This window comes from Brassica napus, chromosome C2, assembly GCF_020379485.1.
Source record: "Brassica napus cultivar Da-Ae chromosome C2, Da-Ae, whole genome shotgun sequence".
Lineage (NCBI taxonomy): Eukaryota > Viridiplantae > Streptophyta > Magnoliopsida > Brassicales > Brassicaceae > Brassica > Brassica napus.
The window spans coordinates 56,930,893-56,944,701 of record NC_063445.1 but is presented as its reverse complement, the minus strand read 5'-3'; the positions used below and the strand labels follow the sequence as shown (position 1 = coordinate 56,944,701).

Here is a 13,809-nt window from a genome sequence, read left to right as displayed (position 1 = left end):
TTTAAAAGATTTCGGCCAAGCCGTTCTTGGTATGGACATGTATCACAGAATTGTCCACACTTACCCCCATGGACATACCATAATCATTTAAACGCTTGGGACATGTATTCACCAGTATTATCTAGACATATAGTCTTTATTTATGAAAAAGGGGCTCGTAGCCGTTTTACTGGTGATGGCCTAATGAGTTTCCCTTGTGTACATGCTACACACGTGAGATTCTTTGGGATAACTCTTCTTATCTTTTAATGTGTGCCTTTTGAATATCAATTTTCGCATCATGTTTGGACCAGGATGGCCAATCCGGTCGTGCCATAAAGTGTATATTTTCGCAGGCTTTTAGCCTCTATCATACTGATCTATGCATAGTCTAGGTCAGTAGAGAATGCAGGTATAGTCTTTAGGACTTATTATGGCCTTGGGCGATTTTATACATATATCTGAAGGAACTCTTTGTTTCCTTCGCCCATTGTTTCAATATGGAAACCATTCATTCTTATATCTTTAAAACTCAATAGGCTGCTCTTGCTCTTAGAGCTGGGTGAATATAAGGCATCACTGATTTCTAGATGCATACCCTTAGGCAATAATATATTAGCCTAGCCATAGTCTTCTTTCAGACTGGCGATACCTGCTTTAGTACTTATATTGGCGTTTTTCAGTGTACTCATATAGAAAAATCATTCATTCATTTAATCTAAGCAGACAATGTAATAGAAATAAATTCAAGGAGATAAAAATCAGAGAAAGCATACAAGCAAAGCAATCACACAAGTTTGATGTCGAAATCAGATTATCAACTTGATTCTTTTAGGCAATCATAAGTCTCATATTCCATAAGATCATCTTGATCATGTTCGAAATTATTTTCACCATCTTTATAGACCAAGTGGGTTTCAGGATTCTTCCCTTTCAGACTCTCTTTGATAGAGGTCACAAAAATGTTTGGGAGTCCTTCATATCTTAGCCCAATGGTTCCCCATTCCACATCTATGGCACACTGATTTGGTCGAGCTTTGTGGTTTAAAGGATATACCACGGCCACTGCCTTGACCATGGCTCAAATTGGGTTGATACCCACGGCCTCTGCCATAGTGATTCCCACGGCCAAATGTGTTATAGTGGCCATGGCCACGTCCTTTCCACCCTCCACGGCCATGACCGTGTGGTCTATCATTCTGGACGTGGTTACCTTTTTTTTTCTTCTGCGGCCTTATTGGTATCAGGTAATGGGGTTAATCCAGGAGGTCTCAATTCACTGTTTCTCATCAGTAATCCATTATTTTGCCCAGCTAGCAATAGACTCATCCACGGACTTATAGTCCTGGATTCTGGGATTCCTCCAATCAAATAGGGCATTTGGTAATAACACCGTTCTTTGGTGATCATATCTCGATTTTTAACTCTGTCCAAAGGTCTAGAGGATTCTCTATAGTCAGATACTGATCTTTGAGACTCTTAATAAGATGATGGCTAATAATTAATATTGCCATGTATCAATCTTTCTCATTGGCATTATTGCCTTTTATGATACATTCACCAAGTCTTTTTGACTTTAGGATAATCTTTGTATCCAATGCCCACCGTAAATAATTATCTCCAGAGAGATTTAGGGCAGCAAAATCCAGGTTGATTTTCGACATCTCAAATCATATATCACTCAATATTTAGGTATAATTTTCATGCGGCCTTACTCTTAAAAACAATCAATTCGGATTTCAATCTTGTGAGGACAATGAGACTATCAATCTTAAAGGCATTTAATCAATCAGTCAATTTCTAGCAAGTCTCAGCAATACTATTTCTATGTGCTCATAATATTATGGTTTATCAAGACTAGCAAAAACGGATTCAATTAATCATGCAATTAGGGTTTAACAATCAATGGATTTTAGCAAGACTAGTAAAAAGATTTATTAATCACTCAAACAGTTTCAAGGCTGATTTTAGCAATACTAGAATATAGATTTCAAGCATGAATTTCAATGAATCAGTTTTAAGGCTGATTTTAGCAATACTAGAATATAGATTTCAAGCATGAATTTCAATGAATCGATTTCAAGGCTGATTGGTATTTAACATAAACCATGTGTAAATAATTTATCTAGTATCCGAATTTATCAAACCTCAAAAACATATAATCAGATCAATCAATTTAATCTAACTTAGCATACAATCTTAAACCTCAAGACATTAGATTTTATCATGAATTTATCAACCTAGCATACGGATTCTCAATTCTCAAAGACATCCAAATCAGATCAATATAACCTACCAAACGAATTATTTAGGGTTTCTATTTAAAACAAATCAGATTAGAAAACTATCAATCCTAGCAGATGATATTAAACCTCAAGAATCATGCAATAAGATCATTCGGATTTTAAACAAGTAAACCTCAATCAATCTATCAACCTATCGGATTATATAAGCAAAACAAGCTAGCAACCTATCGGATTCAATCAATGTTTTAACAGGCTGGTCGGTTTAAACAATTTTAAATTAGATGAACAATTAACCAAGCAGGATGAGAAAATAAATCTATCAATTTAACGGTCAAACACTTCTAGCAACATAGCATCAATTTCAATCAGATTTAAAACCTCAATGATCAAAACCGAAAACAGTTTTGATTTCAAAATATCCGATTAGGGTTTTAATATGTGATTTGATAATTATAATATAATTAATTCTAATACTTATATTATTTAGGGTTTATAGATATAGGGTTAGGGTTTATCGGATTTTAACTTGTAAAACCTGATTTGGGGTTTTAATCATGTAGGAACATGATTTAGGGTTTGGGGTATCGAACTTTTAGAGCTTCGATTTACTCAATTAGGATTTTTGATCTATTACTATACGGTTTTGATTCATAAAGATTAGGGTTTTAGGGTTTCATTCTTTATCAATCAATCCATGTTGGATTATGGGTTCTTAGGTTTTGAATTACTTTTTAACCTTAGATGATTGTTGAATCGGACCACCAAAGGAGTTGAGCCGCGAGCTGGATACGAACGAGACGCGAGCTGGAATGGATCGAGTCGCTTCTATCGGGTCGCAGACGTCCTTTGTTGCTTGATCGGGAACGCCTTGATCGTCGGACGCGAGCTGTAACAGATGCGGGAACAAGAGACGCGATCGGGGTTTAGAGTTCGTCAGATCGCCGGCTAGGGTTAGGGTTTTAGGATTTTTCGATTTGGGTATTAGCTTAGGGATTTAGAGTTTCGTGCTGATAACGTGTTATAAAAGTAATTGAAAAATCTATCTTTATTCATAACATAGATGTTCCTTATATAGGAGATTACACCGTCATAGATAAATGAAAAGATTACAAATCATAATCTCTTGGTTATGAGTCATCCACAATTTGGTTCATGACGGTTTTGAGAATATGCAGCTTTTTATAGTTTACACATCTGCTTTTTAACTTTAAATCAGGCTTTGAGTTAACTCAGCCGTTGGATCATGGTAGTTACTTTAGCAGCGGGAGAGTCTCCGGAGGATTGATGCCGGAGCTATTTGCCGGTGAATTGTTCTGTCTCCCTCCGTTCGTCTTCCCTATCTCTGTAAGAAAAATTCCTTAGATTGTTTGTTACATATACTTATATTAAAAAAAAGATAAGTGATGGATTTAACCGAAATTGTGCAACTATTACATTCGTTTGGAACTTTCTAAAAAGAATTCTTCTCTATTAACAAGGATAAGAAAAATAAGAATTCTAGAAGCATAATGTCTTTTGCCTAATTTTAAATTTTAAATTGGGTCCTGTAAGATACGTTCTTGCATTCTTATCAACTAAATAAGTAAAGTTTAACAGAGATATAAATTAGGAAACATGAAAAAAAAATCATATCTTTAATTATGGGTCTCAGATAAAATTGTCTTGCATCCATAAAGTCCTCAACTATAGTTATGCATATGTTCTTATACTTGCGAAGTCCTACGCGCTAAGCCAACTGTGCCACCTCGCCTTTGTATATGTGTATTATCTATCTACGTATATAAAGTGTTTAATTAGTATCTAGAAGCATAACAAATAGTACTCTTGTTACCTGGCTAGTCAAAACCAGATTCTCTTCTCTCAGCAACCCCTCCTATTTGAAAATGATCAACAAGTTCTCTTAATTAACATGTTTTCAAGCCATCTCCAGACAAGTCCATAAGTCACATTTAATCAAAGATTTCAACAAAACCTTTTTGTTCTAATTAGAATATCACATAACAAAAGCCAAAAACAATTCAGGGACTAAGACAAGACCAAACGATGCATCCAAAATCTAGAGATTTGGGTCTAGTGATCTGCAAGAGGATTCAAGAATCAGCATAGCCGATGATGACCGGGATGGTAGCACTAACCTTTTCTTGAAGCATCTTCACAAACTCCTGTGACACCCGTCACCTCCTATATGGAGGACAGCGTGTCACCCCCGACGCGTCATCATACAACAATGTGACACCCGTCTCCCTGACACTAAGGACGACGGGCCACCAACAATATCCCGTAATATAAAAGCCCATAAACCCGACAACTCTCACCCATGCCCAAATAAAATCCGAAAGAAAAGTCCAGTAGCACCAAGTCCGTCCAAATATCACATACTTGTTTGTCTCACCTGAAAGGGGGAAGAGTGAGGGGTGAGCGACAGGGGAATCGCTCAGTGAGGTATGGGATGCCACCCCGAAGTCCATGGACCCGGACATAGCACTCCGAATAAATATAATTTAATTATAATGCATGTCAAACACAGTACCTAAAGTACCCAAACAACAAACAATGGTCCTAGCGAGGTGCACACTCGCTGCCCACTAACAGGCCAAAACACTACCGAAAAGGTGCTCGGTTCATACACACACCGAAAAAGTGCTCGGTAACACACGCCCGTAGACGATTTATCGACACTTCCAGTCTACGGCTCAACCGGTCGACTAAAGTTGGCCGTGACCTCCATACAATCCGGCATACAGCAGTCCGACTCTGTATCCGTCTCCAAACAAAAACAATCCTAGCTAAGAATTTACATTAAGTGAAACAATCAATGTTGAATCCTCTAACCCCCTAGTTCCGGTTTATGCAAAGAACCTAAAACTAAACAAGCAATGACAGACTCGATTTCACACATTAGAAATAAATTATACTTATTCGAGGTCCTAAGCCGAATAAGAGGAGTTCGGGAATAGACCCTCACCTTAGCAATAATAAGAGATATCTATGAACTCCAGCTGCTCAAATGGACTCCAAATCTGAAATCAGATCGAAATTTCGAGTCAGAACGCCTTTCGAACGGTTTAAAACGGGTATTTACGGAAAAGTCAACCCGCTGGTCAAAGATTAATTATTTAATTAATTAATTAATTAATTAATTAATTAATCCGGTTTTCCCTAACCGATTTCCAATTGATTTTATCCGACCGGTTTAACCTAACCGAATCGAAATCGATTTAAACCGGTCAAACCACAGGTTGACCGAGTCACCGAGTTGACTCACCGGGTTGACTCGGCCGAGTTGGCGAGTCACCGGTGTCGGTCCCCGGCGGCTTACCGGAAAATCAACGGCGGCGACGGCGGCGAGGCGGCGACGCGGCGGCGGCTTCTCGGCGGCGGACGGACGGTGGTCGGTCACGGCAGCTCCGGCGAACGTTGGTCGGAGACGGCGGCGCGTGGCCGGAACTCAGGGTGGATCCGGCGGAAGGCGGTGGCGCGTGTGTTTCACGCGCGCGCCGAGGCGAATCTTCGGGAGGCGCGTGCGGCTTCGTCCGGGCTCCGTTTGAGGCGTGGTTGGTGTCTACGGCTTCGTCTCGACGAGAGGAACACGATGATGGCCTTGGATGTACGAGATGATCAATGGTTAGGAAGTTATGGGTGATTTACTAAACGGAAACGAAAATGAGCTTAAGAAATGCGGTTTTCGGCGGTTACCTAGGGCGTTTATCGGTGGTGGCAAGCTGAACGTGATCACGGCACACGGTTGCTCCGGCGACGAGCTCAGGTGAGCTTTCTCTCTCTCTTCTCTCTCTCTCTCTCTCTCTCTCCTCTCTCTCTCTCTTCTCTCTTTAAAGAAGTTGGGGATGGTGGAGATGGTGGGAGTGGTGGGGATGGTGGAGATGGTGGAGATAGTGGGGATAGTGGAGGTGGGTCATTACAATTCTCCCCCACTAACAAGGAATTCGTCCCCGAATTCATGTCATAAGCTGACGTGCCCAATGTCATCATAGCAAAACCTCGAATACTAATCTTCGCTCGACCTTTCAGGTCTCCTCCTGGGTCTTATCTCCCTCCCAACGAACTCGGACAAACACAGTCGATATTCCCCGAACTGTCTTCTCATGATGATCCAAAATCTTCAATAGATGATAAGGTCCATAAAATCTTTATGAACTCACTTGACGTCAACTGCAAAATAATTATAGCGTCTTCTCAACTTTTGCAATGCTGTCATATGAATCAAGTCCTAGAAGGCTGATATACTGCTGATAAAGTAACTGCAAGCAACTAATCCAATCCACTCCAGTGCAGGATACAATTCCATGTATCTCGGTTTAAGCTCCTTTATCTTCTTAATCTTAGGCTGAAATGTCCTTAATTTCAGGTATATTAGGTGCTCATATGTAGCTCCAAATCCTTACGGTGCTTAGCTGCATAAATTCTCTGACGTCATGGGCTTCCGAAAGCCAATCCTTGAGCATGTCGTTTGCTCTACCGTCTCTTAAACCATTAATATTTCTAACTCATATTGCTACCCCACTTTGGTCCAACAAAGTGGTATACTATAAGGTCTACCATAAATAACCCTCATATAATTTTTTTTTTTTTTTTTTTTTTTTTTTTTTTTTTACTCAAAAGATAGCTGTCGATATAGGCAAACTTTGGTATAGGTAGATGCTTTCTGAAATTCCATCTCACGCAATCTCTGAACATATCCTTTAAGTTCTGAGTAGTCCTCTCTAACTGACAATATGTCAACGGGTGATAAGATGTACTCATATGATCTTTGTCCCAAGTGCCTTCCGAAAGGCTCTCTGAAATGTAGATGTGAACTTCGATTCCCAATCCGATACAATGTTGACATCCATGAAACTTCCCAAACTCAATAATGTAGGTTTGCTCCAATTGATTAGCCCTGATTATCTTCTTAATTACTTAGGAAATGGGCTGACTTGGTAAGTCTATCCATGACTACCCATGTGGCATCCTTTCCACATATGGTGATTTAAAATCCAATAACAATGTCCATAATCACCATGCCTCATTTCCATTCCGGCAAAAGCAAGCTTAAAATAACATGATAGATAACTGATCCTCTGTCATTGCCATATAACATGTCTGGCACTGCGACGCAATGTAGTTACAAACATCTTTATACTACACCAATTATAGTTAACTCTTCATATCTTTGTACCCTTTGGTCTTCCCGATGCGTAGAGAAACACGAGTGATATGTTTGTTGTAAGATTCCTTTTCTTAACAACTTATCGTCCAACACACAAACTCGGTTTCAGTACAAGTATATCCTGCTCATAGCTGTATGATATCCAATACTCTCAATCTCGATCTGTTCAACCAAATCCAATGCTAACTTGTGCTTGCGTATCCTCCATAGCAAAACTGCATGCTCCAATCCTCAAGGACATCTGTCTCTCCATTGATAGTAATGGCACCCAACCTGAGACTAGCAAATCTCCCAGTAAACTCATGAACCTTCTTGGTTCCTGAGATACAGCTCATACGCCTACCCAAGGCATTTATCACCTGGTTGTCCTTACCAGATAGTATGTGATATCCAAACTATAGCTTGCTACAAACTCAATCCAACTGCACTGTCCAAGTACAAGTTTTTAATAAATGAAGATAAATTTCACATTCTAATAATCCCAGAGAATCTGAACTTCCTTCCCGTACAATTATGATTTCCAAAACTATAACGCAAATACCACTACAGCCTCTCTGGCATGATGCATATGAATGACTTAATCCTCATACCTTAATTTAAATCCAATCCAGTATCTGACACATCACAGTAAGCCTCAGCCTCAGTAGAACCCAAAACTGGTGTCTTCATTAGTTGTGCTTCAATTCAGTGAAACTCCTCGAACAAAAATCTATCCAGCCACACTTAACGTCTTTACATGTAGACCGCGTCTTTAACATTACTAAACCGGTGAAACCCTTGATGAACTTCCAGTAGTACACTATTAACCCAAAAAGAACGGCAGATCTTTGTAGCGCTCTTAGGTTTCGACCTTCCCGAAACGGTATTAATCTTCTTTGGATCCATCAAAATTCTGCTTCCAAAACCATGTCAGCCAAAAATACAACATTCCTCTGTCAGAAGCTACACTTCCTCAACTTAGCGAACAACTGATGCTCTCCAGGCTTATCCAACGCAATCCGCGAAATGCTCACAAATCTCCTTTCTTCTCCAAAATAAATCAGGATGTCATCGATGAATACAATCGTACACCTATCCAAATGTTCATGAAAACGTCATTCATATCTTCATGAATGCAACAGTGCCTTTGTCGAGCCAAATGGTATCACTGCGTCCCATAATATCCATAATGTATACAAAAATTCACATTCAGTAGATACTCTTCAAATATAGTAATCTGATGGTGTTCTGATGCCATGTCAACCTTCAAGAACTATAAACTTCCTGTAAATAATCCAATAATTCATCAACGCGCGGAAGTGATACTTATCTTTAATGGTCACTTTGTTCAGACCTTTGTAGTCGATACAAAATTGAAACTCCCACCTTTCTTCTTTACAACAACAATGATGATGTTCCCCACGGTAAAGTATCCGGTCTGATAAAACCCTTGTCTGATGAATCTTCAACATGCTCTTTCAGCTTTGTCATCTCTGTTGGTGCTAATCGGTATAAAACTTGTGAAACTGGTGTTGTTTGCTCCAAACAAATCGCAAGAGTTTCTCATGTGTCATGTGGTGGCCTTTCCAAAGGTCACAAATATATCCTCATACTCTGCAATAACCGGAAGATCCTGCAGCTCATGTTGTCCATCATCCTTAACCATCGAGATGGTAGTCAAAAATCTATATATCCTTGTATCCCATAACTCCTCAGTATGTAGCATGCATGCACTAACAACTTCCATCTGCTCCAGCAATCGGAACTCTTGCCCTCAGGCAATCCAACACTACTTGATGCCGTGACAGCCAATCCATCCCAAGGATAACATCGTAAAAACGTAGCTCCATCTCTGATGAATATCCGAACAAATCGGCCCTCCAAGCATAACTGGTACACTGCGATGGATATAAATAGCTCCCAATGTCCTATGTCAGTTGTCCAAACTGACACATCTCTGAAACGATCAACACTGCCAAAATTGGTAAACATACCAAAGTGTAACTCCAACACCCACACAACGCAAGCTGCTGCACCCCAATTCAAAAGCGATCTCCACGAGTTCACAAAACAAATATATCTCCAAAATAGTCAATATACTCGTACACACAACAACACATGCCAACCAATGGCTCATACCACACACCACATAATCTCCAGTAACAAAACTCGTGGAACGATTGCTTGAAGTGGGCTGGTGGCAGAAACGTCACATATCCACTCCTGGATAGCCTCGAAATCATGACCGAAGAAACTGATAACTTCCGAGAAATCTGACGAACTTGGACTTCACGCAACTGGTGAACATCTGTCGAGAACCTTGATAGTCGAAGGACGAATGACGATGATTTTACTCATCGTCATAGAAAGAGACATTTGAGTTAGTAATTACTGGACAGAATGATGCTAAAAGAATTTCGAAATGTATAAATAAATATATATAGTTTTTTTTTTTTTTTAAGTTGAAAATCGATGAAAACCGAATCCCCTGACCGCCATCCCGGACGGAACCGGGATGGAACCCGCTCTGATACCAAATTGTGACACCCGTCACCTCCTATATGGAGGACAGCGTGTCACCCCCGACGCGTCATCATACAACAATGTGACACCCGTCTCCCTGACACTAAGGACGACGGGCCACCAACAATATCCCGTAATATAAAAGCCCATAAACCCGACAACTCTCACCCATGCCCAAATAAAATCCGAAAGAAAAGTCCAGTAGCACCAAGTCCGTCCAAATATCACATACTTGTTTGTCTCACCTGAAAGGGGGAAGAGTGAGGGGTGAGCGACAGGGGAATCGCTCAGTGAGGTATGGGATGCCACCCCGAAGTCCATGGACCCGGACATAGCACTCCGAATAAATATAATTTAATTATAATGCATGTCAAACACAGTACCTAAAGTACCCAAACAACAAACAATGGTCCTAGCGAGGTGCACACTCGCCGCCCACTAACAGGCCAAAACACTACCGAAAAGGTGCTCGGTTCATACACACACCGAAAAAGTGCTCGGTAACACACGCCCGTAGACGATTTATCGACACTTCCAGTCTACGGCTCAACCGGTCGACTAAAGTTGGCCGTGACCTCCATACAATCCGGCATACAGCAGTCCGACTCTGTATCCGTCTCCAAACAAAAACAATCCTAGCTAAGAATTTACATTAAGTGAAACAATCAATGTTGAATCCTCTAACCCCCTAGTTCCGGTTTATGCAAAGAACCTAAAACTAAACAAGCAATGACAGACTCGATTTCACACATTAGAAATAAATTATACTTATTCGAGGTCCTAAGCCGAATAAGAGGAGTTCGGGAATAGACCCTCACCTTAGCAATAATAAGAGATATCTATGAACTCCAGCTGCTCAAATGGACTCCAAATCTGAAATCAGATCGAAATTTCGAGTCAGAACGCCTTTCGAACGGTTTAAAACGGGTATTTACGGAAAAGTCAACCCGCTGGTCAAAGATTAATTATTTAATTAATTAATTAATTAATTAATTAATTAATCCGGTTTTCCCTAACCGATTTCCAATTGATTTTATCCGACCGGTTTAACCTAACCGAATCGAAATCGATTTAAACCGGTCAAACCACAGGTTGACCGAGTCACCGAGTTGACTCACCGGGTTGACTCGGCCGAGTTGGCGAGTCACCGGTGTCGGTCCCCGGCGGCTTACCGGAAAATCAACGGCGGCGACGGCGGCGAGGCGGCGGCGCGGCGGCGGCGCTTCTCGGCGGCGGACGGACGGTGGTCGGTCACGGCAGCTCCGGCGAACGTTGGTCGGAGACGGCGGCGCGTGGCCGGAACTCAGGGTGGATCCGGCGGAAGGCGGTGGCGCGTGTGTTTCACGCGCGCGCCGAGGCGAATCTTCGGGAGGCGCGTGCGGCTTCGTCCGGGCTCCGTTTGAGGCGTGGTTGGTGTCTACGGCTTCGTCTCGACGAGAGGAACACGATGATGGCCTTGGATGTACGAGATGATCAATGGTTAGGAAGTTATGGGTGATTTACTAAACGGAAACGAAAATGAACTTAAGAAATGCGGTTTTCGGCGGTTACCTAGGGCGTTTATCGGTGGTGGCAAGCTGAACGTGATCACGGCACACGGTTGCTCCGGCGACGAGCTCAGGTGAGCTTTCTCTCTCTTTCTCTCTCTCTCTCTCTCTCTCCCTCTCTCTCTCTTTCTCTTTAAAGAAGTTGGGGATGGTGGAGATGGTGGGAGTGGTGGGGATGGTGGAGATGGTGGAGATAGTGGGGATAGTGGAGGTGGGTCATTACAACTCCATCGTTAGTTCTGTCTGCAACATGACATTAAAAACTATGTTATTTCATCTGAAGTCAAGCAAGGTCTTAGGAAACTAACTAGACAGAATATTTATGTAATAATCGGTTCATTCACTTCGTAGCAAGCATATATACCTTCCTAGCTCTAGTTGCAGACAGAGCAGTTTCGAGCTGGTCCTCCAGAGAAATTAGAGAATCTACACTTACGTTGTCGACATTTGATTCTTCAAGATTGCTGCATAGTCATAAGTAGACAAAGGAAAAAAAAAAACTTTTTTGATCAGATGAAGAGGGGAAAAGGCGTCTTAGTGCTAACCTTTTGACTGATTCGAGTAACTCATTGTGTGGAAGATAACTCCGAGTATTTTCTGCAAGATCCTGCACGTGAAAAAAAAATGATGGGAAACCTAGAAACTTCAGTCGCTATGACAAGTTCAAAGCATAGAGTTTATCTCAGACGCAACCAACACTTCGATCCCTTCATGACATTAACGACCACGTTAAATGATGTTCTCAGCTAACTTACCAAGCTTCTAAGTTCACAAGCATGTTGTATGCCATAACGATCGATGATGTTGGTCATGCTGGAGATATCAAGAACAAAACAAAAATACGTATAAGAGCCGATTCATGAACCTTTTTTTTTTTAAATTAGAGTTAGAAAGAGCACCAATAGCGGCCTTTATAGAGAGAATGAAACGGAAAGAGAATGCTATTATACATAGATATTGTATATGAGTGACTTAAGTTGTATCATTATACTACTTATAACTAGCTTCTATATAGACATAAATGTGGTGTATATCGCTTAAAACAAAATCACAAACATGTTTGTTTACAATCATTTTTTGTATCTTTGTAACTAGCTACTATAGTTTTGCAATGTCCATATTAGATTTACTTTTCCATTACAGCATATTCTCTTGTCTTTCCATGTCCATGTATATGTTCATATATACAAGGAAAATCTCTAGAAGTTGGTGAAGTCGCTATAAATTTTGACTATTTTTACATGAAAATTATAAATACCAATGGATTTAGCTTCACATGGTGTCCATGTTACACCTAGCTATTATTGAAGCTTTTAAACATATATTCAACTGAATCGGAGAACTGAAAACAAAACCTTTGGCTTAAAGTTGTGGGACAATCACTCCATAAAGGATAAGCCAAGAAAGCGGGTATAGCAAATTAGGTAAGATCACGGCTGCAATCCTAATTTGTGATGTCCATGATTTATTGAAAGAATTCAAATACAGTTTGGCTTTAATTCACTATATATTCACTTGCATATGAAGTTATGAATAAGTAATTTAAGAATAAGTAATTTAACTTTTAATCACCAAAAAAACTGTGCAATTAATAAGGAACATAATAAGAAGCCTAATCTCAAGTCGACACAGCTTGAAAAGTGCCAATACGTTATATATATAAGAGAAACTACCAAAGAAACTAGCTATGACTAGAGTTTGACTACTGTATAATGGAAGCAAGTAGATTAGGTTCCCAATAACTTCTTCCATGATCAAGCTTTAGTGGAATTAAATATCAATGCAGTGCGAAGAAACTATATAGAGATATACTCGTACGCATAGTGCTGAGTTACATTTCAATTTCCTACAATACATTTGTTCTCATCCATTTTTAAGATTCTCTGGCGTAAGATAGGAAAAGTTGTAGCTTAGTGTGGGCTCATTGTTATCTCTCCTAGATATATAAGGAAAATGCCGAGAGGTTTTGCATGTTTTTAATTTGGAACTTCTACTACCACAGATAGAGAAGAATATCACACCTGTTAAAAAGGGTTGTAGCTTAGTGGATTCATTCTTATAGGAGAAAAAAAAACAACGATTACTTTCTACTGAGTAAACCCATTAGGGCCAGCTGGCCAGTGGCCACTGGCCACATATATATGACATCAGCGGACCGCAGACTAATTTTAAGTTCGAGTGTTCTTTAGCAAAGAAACCCAAACTAGTACTAATTGGCATGAAGAAAAGGAACAACATCTTGAGAGCACAAAAAGGTCGCTCGCTAATATTGGGGGTGTGTTAATCTAGAAACAGATATAATCAGATAAGTCTGTGGATAAGTCCTTGTGCAGTGTTCACACCAACATGGTATTAGAGGAACTAATCA

At 40.3% G+C, this 13,809-nt stretch overlaps 1 protein-coding gene across 11 annotated transcripts in view; it reads right to left on the bottom strand.

Moving 5' to 3' along the window:
* Positions 1-3,252: 3,252 nt before the first annotated feature.
* Positions 3,253-13,809, bottom strand: part of LOC106382847 (agamous-like MADS-box protein AGL27) — an 11,641-nt gene continuing 1,084 nt past the window's right edge. The window contains exons 2-13 of one of the 11 annotated variants that reach the window (XR_007319200.1): positions 12,197-12,254; positions 11,987-12,048; positions 11,806-11,905; positions 11,446-11,684; positions 11,067-11,349; positions 10,713-10,767; positions 5,922-10,139; positions 5,545-5,825; positions 5,191-5,245; positions 4,361-4,617; positions 4,057-4,098; positions 3,296-3,567 (exon numbers count right to left, since the gene is read on the bottom strand). Coding sequence is in view for 2 of the 11 variants with exons in the window: in XM_048747309.1 (XP_048603266.1) it covers positions 3,562-3,567; positions 4,057-4,098; positions 4,361-4,387; positions 11,670-11,684; positions 11,806-11,905; positions 11,987-12,048; positions 12,197-12,254 (310 nt within the window). In the remaining 9 variants the exon portion in view is untranslated. The other 10 variants (XR_007319201.1, XR_007319199.1, XR_007319202.1 and 7 more) reach the window with 10 other exon arrangements.